We start from the raw sequence: 12,535 nt of genomic DNA on the forward strand, positions 1-12,535 counted from the left end.
AGTCATGTTTGGGAGCCGGGGTAGTTGATCAATATTTTCATTTATTTATTTCGAAAAATTATTTTGGTTTTTTGGCTGAAATTTTGCACATTTCTTATCGTTTTTACAGCTAGCCTTTTCCATCCCCATTCCACCTACTACTGCCACCACCATCATCATCATCTCATTCACTGGTTTTACTTCACGACACTCCTCCAAGAGTAACGGGCACCCCCTCCCTTTTGCCAACACCCTCCACCATCATCAAATCCCCCCTCCCCACACCAAAAACACCCTCTCTCGCCCTATTTCAACACAACATAAACGTGAACGTGAGCAGCGTTTTTCTTATTGGAAATCATTTGGCATTTTCATTTCGTTTTGGGTTTTCATTTTGATTCGCTTGACTTTTTATTCTCATGAAAATCTTTAATATGGCACAATTCACAAATCAACGAAATGCAATAAACAAATCGCATTCAAAAAAAAAACACACACAAAAAAATAAATAAATATATAAATAAACAACAACACACAACCAACGCACGCACGCACATTTCCAACTGTGTGTGTGTGTGTGTGTGTGTGTAGTGTGGCCGCACTCTCATATGTATATCGTTTTTGCCTGGTTATCGATAACAGCGCAGAAAAGAAAAATGTACAAAAATTTTCTAAACAAATATATACAACTGCAGTCAAAGTAATCCAAAGACTATTTATGCACATATACATAGGTGGATAAAATATAGTTTTACCCAGTGCCACTCGCTAAGCCAAAACCAAAAAAATACTCTTAAGACTCAGCAGCCCTGGGGGCAGTGATGAGTTATCGTACTAAGCCGCCAAATTATCGCAATTCAGTTAGTTACACGGAAAATGCAATGGAAAAAACGATTTTTAATGCAAATTACAAGATACTTGTATTCATTACGAGTCGTCCTCAACTGTTTCAGGGGTCTCATTTGTCAGTTCTGACAGAAAAGTGGGATATTTAAGGAGTACGAAATCCGAAGCCTTTTGTTTGGTCATGTCATCGAATATCAGCTTATGTCCAAATTTGTTGCATCTTTCCACCTCCTCGTCCAGAAACTCGAACGTTAACTGTTGAAATAGCAACCCATTGGAGAATTTACAAATGTATGCAGTTACATATATCTCTAGATTGCTTACCCTTTCTAGAATATGCTCATCAACATCATCGATGCCTTCCTTCTTTGGCACAAGAAGCTGTAGGCAATGGCTTATCCATAAATGCAGCTCATGGGTAAACACCAAACGATTTAAACGCGTTATTGGCGAATTATTATTGTTTGTTTTATTCATATTTAAATCGTCTCGAAAGTCTGATATGAACTAGGAGAAAAAAAAAATAATATTCCGAGCTACAACTATGGCAGGCAAATTCACAAGCTGAAATGAATTTCCAAAATTAAGTGACATTCATAATGACAGATGTATATGTCAAAGATACCTTGATTGACATTCAAAAAAAAAAAAAAAAAAAAAAAAAAAAAAATCCAGAAACTTCCAGAAACTTCATTTAAAAATGTAAGCTCCCTTGCATATTTATAAAGTCACATGAAAAATAGCAATATTTCCAAAACTACTAACTGTAGTTCAATAAGGTATATTAAGAAAATGAAGATGAAAAAGAAACAAAAATAATACAAAAACAATTGGCTTAATCCAAACTAACGGTATTTTTAAATATACACTTAAGCTAAGTCTTAATGTTGCATATTTACTATTTACTATAGCTTAAAATTAACTGAAAAAAAACAATTTTAATTAACAAATAACATCGCCTCGGGAGCCAATAACCTTTTCTATGCGCCCTTGCATACTTCCAATAAGGTTAGCTACCAAACCGGCATCAATTTTCGCCCACTCATCGAAAAGAGCATCCTTAAGATGACTTAAAGTTGAAAACTGGCGATTTTCGGCATATACTCTCTGTGTGAGTATCCCCCATAGATTCTCCATGGGATTTAGATCGGGAGAACAGGCAGGCCACTCTAAAACTTTGATTCCTTTGGAGGAAAACCATGCTTTAGTCTCCCGACTGACATGGACTCTCGCGTTGTCCTGCTGAAAAGTATGTCGTGCATAGCCATTTTCATCTAAAAATGATACCAGACTACTTTCCAAAGAACGGATGTAATCAACGCTTTTCATTCGTGATGATACTAATGATGATACACTTCTAATGAAAGGACACCACCATTATGGAAAATGCTCCCCACACCATAATGCTCCCACCACCAAAATTTCTCTTGGCACATTGAAGTGGTTTCTTTCGAATATCATACCAATAGCTTCGAAACCCATCTAGACCATCCAAATTCCATTTTTTTTCGTCAAAAAAAAATCATCTAAAAAAGAACTGCTTAAAATCTGTCGAGTTTAAAATATCCTTGATTTGGGGTTACCTCATTCCATATTGTACTCAAATTGCCTAATGCAAAATTTAATCTGGCAGTCTTATGACGTGCCAATAGATTGGGGACTTGCTTCATTTTTTTCATACCGGAGTATTCCGGAACGTTGAAGAGTTGCTGGCGTTTCGCACAATTTGCCTTTCCCTTTGCTTGTCGAGATGCCTTTTACGTCCTGTTCTCTTTATAGAGCCATACGAAGATGGATTTATTAAAAAGTTTCGGACAACGGATTGACTACGCCCAATTTGACGAGCAATACCTCGACCACTGACACCACTATCGCTTAAGGCTATAATCTTGCACTTTTCAATATCACTTAGAGATTGTCCACGAGGCATTTGCGCAAATTTATGGTTTTCTTAATTAATTCGTACAAACTCCGCCAAATCTAATCTCAAACTGCATCAGAAAGCTCTAATTCTAAAGGTGACATTATAAATATGCAACAGTGAAAACTCGCGACCATTCGATAAACAAAGTACAGTTAGTTTGGATTAAGCCAATTGTTTTTGTATTATTTTTGTTTCTTTTTCCTTCTTTTCCTCTTCATTTTCTTAATATACCGTATTGAACTACAGTTAGTAGTTTTGGAAATACTGCTATTTTTCAAGTGACTTTATAAATATGCAAGGGAGCTTATATTTATATTTTATTTTATTTTTGTTTTGTTTATTATTATTTAACATTCGTAACAATAAACATAGGAAAAAAAGGAGTGAATTGAAATTTAAATAATAATTAATTTGGAAAGTATATCAAGTCTCATTTTCTATATAATATAGTTGACTGCTCCTGCACTGGAGCAAATTGCACCAGTGCCTTAATACGACGCAAAAGTGAGGCATTGAAACCCTTACACTTGACCGTATATCCTTCGCTGGCATTGATCAGCTGAGTGCAGAATGTTTCGTTGAATGTGGAGATGAGCAATTGTTTCAATTGAATAACTTCATCTTGCGAGGCATAAAGTACAGCCAGATTGGTTGGATCTACAACAAGAAAAAGATATTGTTGTTAAGTCACAGATCCATACATAGATATTCCAAAGGCAGGCTATCTCCAACTTACCCAAATTGCTCTCGTTAATGGCATTGCGATTCTCTTGGATATACAATACGGCATTGCGTAAATAAAAGTCTAAATGTATCCAAAGTAAATACAAATTTTGCTCAGCTATAAAAACGGCTTGCATTAGTTCACTGCGTTTCTCATTGTGTCGCTGGCTAAGTTCCAAATAACTTTGTTTGCCTGCAAGGAGAGAGAGGGAGAGCGAGAAGAGATTGTCAGTGTCATGTTGTGATACAGTATGAGATGAAAATCAAATGGTTGTAAATACATTGTTTAGACTCACCACTTGGTCCAAAAGTTATGTTGGGTAACGAAGCCCTCTGTTGCAACAGATTATCGGCAATGGACTTCTGTGATAGATAATAGCCAATAGATCCTTTCAGTTGATTCAATATGGTATGCATAATGGCAGTTAGTTTCTTTCCATCCGATTTGCCAGTTCTAAAATAAAAATCAATATAAATTGGAACTAAAGATAGAGAAATGTCTTCATCTAGATCACTTACAATGGTGTTATATCGTTTATCATTGTGGTTAATAGATATTTGGAGGTCATGCCATCTTTCGCATGACTAGTTACGGCATTGCGACAATATAAGGATAGATTGGCAGCAATATCCAAAAAGTATTTGATATGTAAACTCTGTTTACTCTCGTCTTGCTCATGTTCATGCAGATGGGGATGATGATGATGGTGTTGTTGTTGCTGTTGATTTATCATTTGCCGTATATTTTGTTCACTAACCGTGAATCTACCAAAAACCACAATCATCAATTGTTGCAGACAACTCAAACGACATCTCAGTTCTATATCGTTTTGTACATCTAAACCGTCCTCCAATGTGGTAACATCGTGCGATGTGGTACGTGCAAATAGATTCGTTATCGCCGCCAATTGCTGCAGATGGCATAAATCCATGAATGGTGTTGCAGTGCGCAGCATTGCCTCAACCATATCGATGTGGGCGAACAGAAAATTCAATATCTGCAACGATGCCGACATATTTGTCGATCCCAATGAATTCATAATGGCATCACATAATGCCAATGCTGGCAATAGAATAGCACGGAAACGTTCATCAATATTGGGTATGAACTCTTTGGGGTAATTTCTTTTCAATTCGCTGGCCTTGAGATCGGGTTGCAAGTCATATACCCTCATATTGGATAGCACACCCAATACCCGTTCGCCCAGCAACAGGTGTGCACCGACACTTGTCTGTGCGATTCGTGTGAGGAACGACATACGCGACTCATAGACGTACAAGGCACGCAGATTTTCGGGCACCGGTTGGAGTATGCCACACAAATCCTCTGTCGATTTGGCCAGGCTATCGAGTATATTCTTCAGATAGCCACGCACCGTAATGAATTCACTCAATGTGCTAACCGCATTCAATTCAGATATCATATCGAGGCATGCTAATGCCAACATACGGCATATATCATGTCCTGTAACGGCATCATGACAAATGGTATCAATTAGTTTTTCACCAAATGCTCCAATCACTTCGGCAGCCATTTCCTTTTGTTGCATCAGCTCATCGCCAAGATGTAAATGATTATAACCCCTTGAGCTATCCAAACGGGAAACCAAACTGTTGCAAAGAAAAGGATATTAATAATTGGTTAAGTGGAGTGTTGTTAGGTTCACTTACTTTTCGTGATATCCCAAATGGTCATCGCTACGCAAACGTTTCACAATGCGCAGACAATTGAGCAGAGCACTATAGAGATTGATGCGTAATTTCTGTGACTTCACTTCGCTAACCATAATCCATTCGACAAGCTTTTTCAAAATGAAACGTATATTATTACTGCTGCTGTTATTGTTACCAAAAATCAGTGACTTCCTGGCCATTTTGGCCATTAATACACCATCGGGAGAGATGCCACTACCACCATCAGGAGCAATTGAAGCACCACCATTTGAATCTGTATTCTGATCTTTGGTCTGATCATCCAGCATGCCCTGATCCTCCATTAGATGACAGCAATACCGCAGATTGGCCAATAAGAGTAAAACCGTTTCCGTTATCTGTATGGAAATCTCGATTAACGGTTGCATCGGTTGCACCTTCATTAGAATCTTCTCAATGATATCGATTATATACTGACGACGCGCAGCAATCTGCAGAACAGCTTCGGGCATGCTGCTAAATAGAATTTGAACCACCTGACACCAGGCGTTCATAAAGTTTAATGTGGCCCATCGATGTGTGCGTACGCGATTGATCTCTATGCCATGCTGCAATAGAGTGGCTATCTCTATAGTGATTGCCTTGCGTTGGCCACTGGCTATGGTGCTCTGTACCATGCGCAGTTCATCGTGCAGTATATCATGTAGTTTACGTATATTAACTAAACTAGTCGATCCCTGATTGCCGCCACCAGAAATGGCAGCAGAAGCAGCAGCGGCACTTGCATTTGGTACCTCGCAATCCTTGAGAACTTGTGCTATGAGCCGACTATCAAAGAATTCCAAACGCGGCTGAGTCAATGCATAGGAATCGAATGTTAGACAATCCAGCAGACGATTCGCATGCAAGCCCAAGGCATTTTCTTGCATTATGGTCACATTAATGGCACCATCAACCACGCTTGTCCCATCGACCCCGTAGAAATTCGATGTCGCTTGGGTCAATTCCAAAGGTAATGGATGGATATTTCGTTGCTGTTGCTCCGGATTGCCGGCCAGTAGAATGTCACAGAGAAGATTATAACGTGTCGTCTGTCCATGGAGGGCAGCCAATTTAATTTCAATTGCAACACAGTTGAGTAGATGGCTCATCGCATGAAGAATATGTTCTTCTGTGGGATGACGAAAGGGCATTGAGTTCAAGTGACGTAAAATGAAATCATTGCATGACAAGCGGAAATAACGTAAAATTGTCTCCGATGTACGACGATTGGCACATAGGCCATATAGAAGATTATATATACGTTCCACCAAATGGGCTGTATGTTCGCAATATTCTTCACTATTTCGCTGTTTCTAAACGAGAGAGAGAGAGAGAGAGAGAGAGAGAGAGAGAGACAGAATGAGCTAATGTACCGTTTAGAGCGAGCAAAAGCATTTAACTTACCTCTAAATACTTTTCCTGTGCCAATATTAATGAATTTAAACACGAACAATGCATCTCAATGCCCAATTGTTGCTTCTCATTGGCCATAAAATCACGCAGCACATCGATACCCAGAAGGAAGCATACAAAATTCGGCAATGGTTGATTGAGATTCAATTGAAATAGTTCAACAATTGCCTCTTTAATTTGGAATTCAATGCGCAACGGTTGTCTCGTTTCCAGACTACTGCTATTTTCACTCTCCGTTGGAGGAGCTGCTCCCTCATATGGATTAATTAGATTCAATTGCTCTAATAGCTCATCATGATGGGGTGCAAAATTGCAATCCATTTCCAGGCATTCAACAAAACCCTGTCGGATCTCAAGTTTCTCATTTGAACCCTGGGCATACATTGTTAGGATTTGGCCTGCAACATTGGGTAGGAGAGTGACTGCGCCAAGTATTTTAATTGCGGCCAATGTGTGACGAGGCAGCCAACTGTTGTAGGTTACATATTTGGTGATGTTCAGTACATAATCTGGTTTACGACTACGTGGATTCAGGTCGAGAAGCATGCGATTTAGGCCCGATAACAAAATTGGGCAGTTCGCTGTCGAATGGGCCTCGAAGAAGGCATTCTGTTTGGATACCCCCATCTCGAGCATGAGTAGGGCATACAGAGAACATTCCTCGAGAAACTCTTTGCCACGAAAATCATTATAATCATCCAGACGTTCGCGTGCCTCTTCGATAACGCGTAGCAAAAGACGCAACATATCCGATTTAACATGTAGATGCAACATTATGTGATAGCCAGGATAGGGATGCTCGTCGCGTAGCTCTAGGAAATCCGAAGCACGTGGCTGATATGTGGCCAAAAGGAAATATAAAAGTTTCAAACATTTTGCACCCACTTCCCATTTCTCGGCGGGATCTTTGTATGCCCGATTGTAGAATTTCAAGAGTATGGTGTCCAAAATGAAATTGAAATACGCATCGTAGCCCGGTTTACGTGTACCAACGCCCAAACTCTTTGGCATATGTGTGGTCATTAGAGTGTGAAGCAGATGGAGAATTCCCCGACTCATCTCATATGTCTCTAGGCGACTCTCATTCTGCTCAATCTCTTCGGCCAAACTGGATTGAGTGTATGTAGTCGCCACCGGTATGGTTGGTATAATCTGTGATTCCTCCAAATGAAACCAAATGGCTCGTGCCGTATCCTTGGATTTCGCCAGCGCAGCCAGAGTGAAAAGCAATTTCGCCTTAAGGACCAACGGCGTTGAGCAGGTGACTAAACCCAATAGAACTTGCGGTGTCTGCCAGTTTGAGTGCTCACAGATCATAAGTCTAGAGATCTCATCATATTCGGTCACCGATTGTATTATACCCATGACAGCCAACAGATGTTCCGTCTCCCGTTGGGTCATACTTCTGGGGATGGTGCGACTACGATATATGGTATCTCCAGTTCCACTAAAACCACCGCCAACGGCACCTCCTCCAGCACCAACACCAACACCACCACTAACAACTCCGCCAACACCACCCATGCTAGCAAAATTGACATCATTGCGCATGTTGCTAAAAGAGGAAGAACAAGAATTAAGGGTTATCATTAGCTATGATGAGATCATGTTAAATTACTTTATAAAACCTTTTCTCTCTCCTTCTTTCTCTTGGCAACTTCCATCTATACATTTGGTATATGAAGCTTTATCTCTCTTTCTTAATTAACAATATATATCTTTGATCTAACTTCCATTTATAAAAACTTTAATATGCTTTAACTATTAATCATCTGTAACTATTATGATTATGAATATATGTATGTACATACGTAGATACCTTCGAATTCTTATGTATGTTAGTCGATTAAATGCGAAAGAATTGAATAGATGAAAATAATTAAAGTATACACAATTCCGCAGTTCATTTGAGACACCTTAATGCCTTTTTAATTGTCGAATCATTTAAATAATTGGAATGTAAGAAATTTTGGGCCATTCGAATTTCTATGTTAAACATAACAAAAAGAATTTTAAAATTATGGCTTAAAATATATTTGGAATTCAAAAGTATCCAATGTTCAAAATCTATGTAAAGAAATTTGTTTTCTAATTCCCACAAACCGAAAAAAACATAAATAAAATTAAAATTTTAATGTCCATAAATTGGGATTCGAATGTATTCGAAACAAAAAATTTGTGTTAATTACATTGTCCTACGTTAAGATTCGAATATATTCTGTTTTTGTTACATTTGAAACAGAAAAACATTCATTTGAGTTCAATAAGTTCATTCAAATTCTAACATTTATGATACAGTCGACTGATCTATCTAACTTGATAGAATGGAAAACATAAATAAAATGTATAATAAAAGTAATACACTGTCTGTTATGGGTGATAATTCAATGGCAATTTACATGCCCGGGTAGCTCAGTCGGTAGAGCATTGGACTTTTAATCCAAGGGTCCAGGGTTCAAGTCCCTGCTCGGGCGGTTTCTTTTTTTTTTTTTGTTTTACTACAGTTTGACTTAAAGATTGAAAATGGATGTCTTTCATCTAAATTTAAATGTACATATATGTATATATATATATATATATATATATATAGGTTAACTTACAAAAAAAAAAAAAAAAAAAGAGAACGACCAGAAAAATACAAAAAATTATACTTTTATCTGTTTGTTTACTTTATCGAGTCATGTCCATTTATGGAAATCTTCTTTTTATATATATATATATATACATATCAGCAGATAAATATATGCAAAAACATAGGTACTCAAGTCAAAAAGAAGATTTCCATAAATGGACATGACTCGATAAAGTAAACAAACAGATAAAAGTATAATTTTTTGTATTTTTCTGGTCGTTCTCTATTTTTTTTTTTTTTTTTTTTTTGTAAGTTAACCTACGATTTATATAAGCTTAAAGGACATCCCCAAATTGCTCATATATTTCTATCTTATGGTTTACGCATATGTACTGCCAAGATCAACTAATAAGTTTTATATAGTTATTGTTCTGAGCCTTTTAAGCATTTATTTAGCAAGGACTTACCCTAGGTCGGCCCACACCTTTTAGCATCAGTTAAAATGTATCTCTAAATGACTTTGATTTCATCTCAAAACCTTTAAATCAGTGTATTGCTCTAGGCATGACTTGGTCATTGCATTTTGTCTATTTAACTAAATATTTATTGGCAAAACAGGCTAAAGGCAAATTAACTAATCTCTCACTTTATAAGAAAGTGATCTATGTATATGAAACAAAGAAAATATAAATTATACTCAAGTACTATAAAAAGGATTAAACGGTTTGGTTCGAGATCTGTTTTTTTTTTCTGACTTTTGTTCTGGCTAAGGCAATTTAAGAATTCATTAACTGAGTTTTATCTAAACGTTTTAGCCATAAGGCTTGAGATCGCATAATAGAGGAATATTATTTCTATATTGATAGTTGGATAATAAAGAACTAAGTAATAAGGTTCGAAACAGAATAAAGCAAACAAATGTATTCGAATACAACTCAATGTTTTTAAATGCAAGTCATCGTGTACTCGATCCGAGTACCATTTGTAAAGTAGTTGAAATTTTTTATTTGTTTTCTGAAGTCGGCTGTGTTATAGTCGGAATTATTTGCTTAACTCTCAATTCATTTGTCTCTGTGCAAGTCTCTAGAACCTCTTAAAACAACAAAATTTAACAATCTTTGAAAGAAGCTGTCACTTAAAATTGAGTTGAAACTTTCTTCCACTTACTTGTAATAGTTGGTGAGGGCTGTAAAAAAGTGATCCCAGCTGACGGCATAGGCGGGTGTGAGAGTCTGTGAGTTCTTCAACAAGTTGAAAGCACATCTGGCCGAGAATTTGGTGCGTGTTAGGCCGGTTAACATCTTTAGATAGGATTTAAATAGAGTTTGTGGCAACAATTCACTGGCCAAACTAATGAACTTGAACAGCGAAACGGAACGTGCAGTATTCTTCAAATAGTTGCCGTTATTACCACTTGCTGTTGTTGTTGTTGTAGTGGATCCACCAGCATTTACGGCAACAGCATTACCACCTCCACCAGCCTCTGCTGGTCCCCAATATTCATTGCAGAGATTGACGCAGGAACGTTTATCACCGTACAATTTGGCCACACACAGCATGAGTAGCTCAAAATTTGTATCCAAATTGGTAGGAGGTTCAAGTCCTTCGTTTGTGAAGCTAATAACCGTGCGTGCAGTTTCATCTGCACGACCTCGTAACTCGGCAACTTTGGCATGCATAAAATCTATGAAATCCGTGATGAGCATATGGACACGACGATAAAAGAATTGAGTTCTGCAAAAAGAGAGACAGAGAGAGAGAGAGAGTGTGTGTAAAACAGCGAGCCAAATTCCATTGGATATTAAGTCAACTCACGTATAAACAATCTCCTTTTCGAGTAACTGACGATAGAAGAAACCAAATATATTGGCAGCCAATGCCTCATCAATTAATTGTTCATCTCTATTGATAATGTCACCGGCAGCTGCTTGAAGATTGCTTGGTGCATGCCTTAAACTGGCCAAAGTTAGTCCAAAACTATACTTGATAATGCAATCCAATCGGGGTGATTGCCAATTGCTCTGTCCGTATAGGGCATCATAAAAGCCCTTTGCGAAATCTTGATCAGCAAAAATTGGCAGGCGTGATGCGTAGGGACCTTGACTTTCGTTAAAAAGCAACACGGATGTGTCATATGAATATAGCAATGCCATTAACATCGTTAATGTGATATCATCGACGCAGCCAGAGGTATCTACAGCCTTGCTATTGGCCAAATACTGAAGCAGACGTATGGCAATCAGTTTGGGCAAACCACGTTGAGCTGACCAATTGAACAGGGCCATGGCAAGAGATTTACGTATAGATTTGTACATGCCCAAGACACGATTCTGATGCTTCTTTGAGCCGAATGCCCGATTTTTTGTCAACATCAGGCTCTGGATAAAAGATGTACATTCATTATATTGCACCAAACAAAAAATAGATAGTCATGTTTATTTACCTCTTTATCAATGTCCATATCGCTAAGTAACTCCAACAAACGACCCAGGATATTTGTATCATCAACGAGACTTTGAGAAAAGCTTGTTATCAAGCAGGTTATCTCCCGTGGCAAATCTGTGCTCCAGGCAACGCCGGCCACAACTTGAAACATATCCCGGAGGGCACAACTCATTGCCTTACGGCCATCGTAGTACAATAAAACAGCGACAAGACCACGCGGCAGACCGGGATGGTGCATCTGTTGCCGTTGGGCCGTGCACAATAGTTCGACAGCAAAAATCTCATCCAGATCGAACATATCCGATAATATGAGAGCCTCATCGACAAGTTCCTGTGAGATTTGTACCTTACGACTTTGCCCAGGCAATTGAATGCCATCCTGAATCACAGTATTCCTTAGCTGGCTGCGACTCTTTTCGCTTTTGGGCTAAAGAGTGATGGGGATGGGTGATGGTAAAGAAAAAGGATAAATAGGTTAAGGTTAGGTCCTTTTTTTTTTGTATCTTATATTTTTTACTGGCTTACCGGGTTCCTCAGGAAATTCGTAAAATTTTGTTTATATCTTTTAAGACATATCTCTAGATCGGAGGTAACTTCCTTGGGATTATTTAAAGCTGATTGTATTACACCATATAAATGCTTGTACGGCGCCCACATGTCCTCGGTCACACTTGCTAAAAAACGATGAAATAAAGCAAATTTATTCAATCCTTTAAGCGCCCTGTCCTCCTCCAATGTTTGTCATCGACATACCATCCATTGTGATATCTTGAGTTGTGAAAAAAGTATTTGAATACACAATAAACAAGAAATTAGTTAATAAACGCGGCAATTTTGCGCCGGCTTTGCGGTCAGTGTGACCAAATAGTTCAATGGCAAAATAAATTCGCATATTCTACATAATGCGCGTAGATAAAAGAACGCATTTTATAGCACTG

At 38.1% G+C, this 12,535-nt stretch overlaps 1 protein-coding gene, 1 long non-coding RNA gene and 1 other non-coding gene across 3 annotated transcripts; 1 reads left to right on the forward strand and 2 right to left on the reverse strand.

Moving 5' to 3' along the window:
- Positions 1–858: 858 nt before the first annotated feature.
- Positions 859–1,343, reverse strand: LOC137573448 (uncharacterized). The gene is made up of 2 exons (XR_011031880.1): positions 1,150–1,343; positions 859–1,080 (listed from the first exon to the last, which is right to left on the reverse strand). It is a non-coding gene; the product is annotated as an uncharacterized lncRNA (long non-coding RNA).
- A 1,710-nt stretch (positions 1,344–3,053) lies between these two features.
- On the reverse strand, positions 3,054–12,476 carry Nup205 (nuclear pore complex protein Nup205). The gene is made up of 11 exons (XM_068285054.1): positions 12,351–12,476; positions 12,123–12,271; positions 11,596–12,024; positions 10,968–11,530; positions 10,320–10,886; positions 6,572–8,135; positions 5,144–6,480; positions 3,992–5,083; positions 3,769–3,926; positions 3,486–3,665; positions 3,054–3,406 (listed from the first exon to the last, which is right to left on the reverse strand). The coding sequence occupies exons 1-11, from the start codon at positions 12,355–12,357 to the stop codon at positions 3,180–3,182; spliced, it is 6,273 nt and encodes a 2,090-aa protein (XP_068141155.1). The 5' UTR covers positions 12,358–12,476; the 3' UTR covers positions 3,054–3,179.
- On the forward strand, positions 8,982–9,054 carry TRNAK-UUU (transfer RNA lysine (anticodon UUU)). The gene has a single exon. It is a non-coding gene; the product is annotated as a tRNA-Lys (tRNA).
- Positions 12,477–12,535: the final 59 nt, after the last annotated feature.

The sequence above is a fragment of the Drosophila tropicalis genome, unplaced genomic scaffold, assembly GCF_018151085.1.
Source record: "Drosophila tropicalis isolate 14030-0801.00 unplaced genomic scaffold, ASM1815108v1 contig_4, whole genome shotgun sequence".
Classification (NCBI taxonomy): domain Eukaryota; kingdom Metazoa; phylum Arthropoda; class Insecta; order Diptera; family Drosophilidae; genus Drosophila; species Drosophila tropicalis.

Bases quoted from the DNA above. Each gene is read 5' to 3' on its own strand.
- Nup205 (XM_068285054.1), bottom strand. The intron at 5,084-5,143 runs GTAAGTGAACCT...TCTTTGCAACAG, and splicing joins CATTTGGGATATCACGAAAA to TTTGGTTTCCCGTTTGGATA. The intron at 3,666-3,768 runs GTGAGTCTAAAC...CTCTCCTTGCAG, and splicing joins CATAACTTTTGGACCAAGTG to GCAAACAAAGTTATTTGGAA.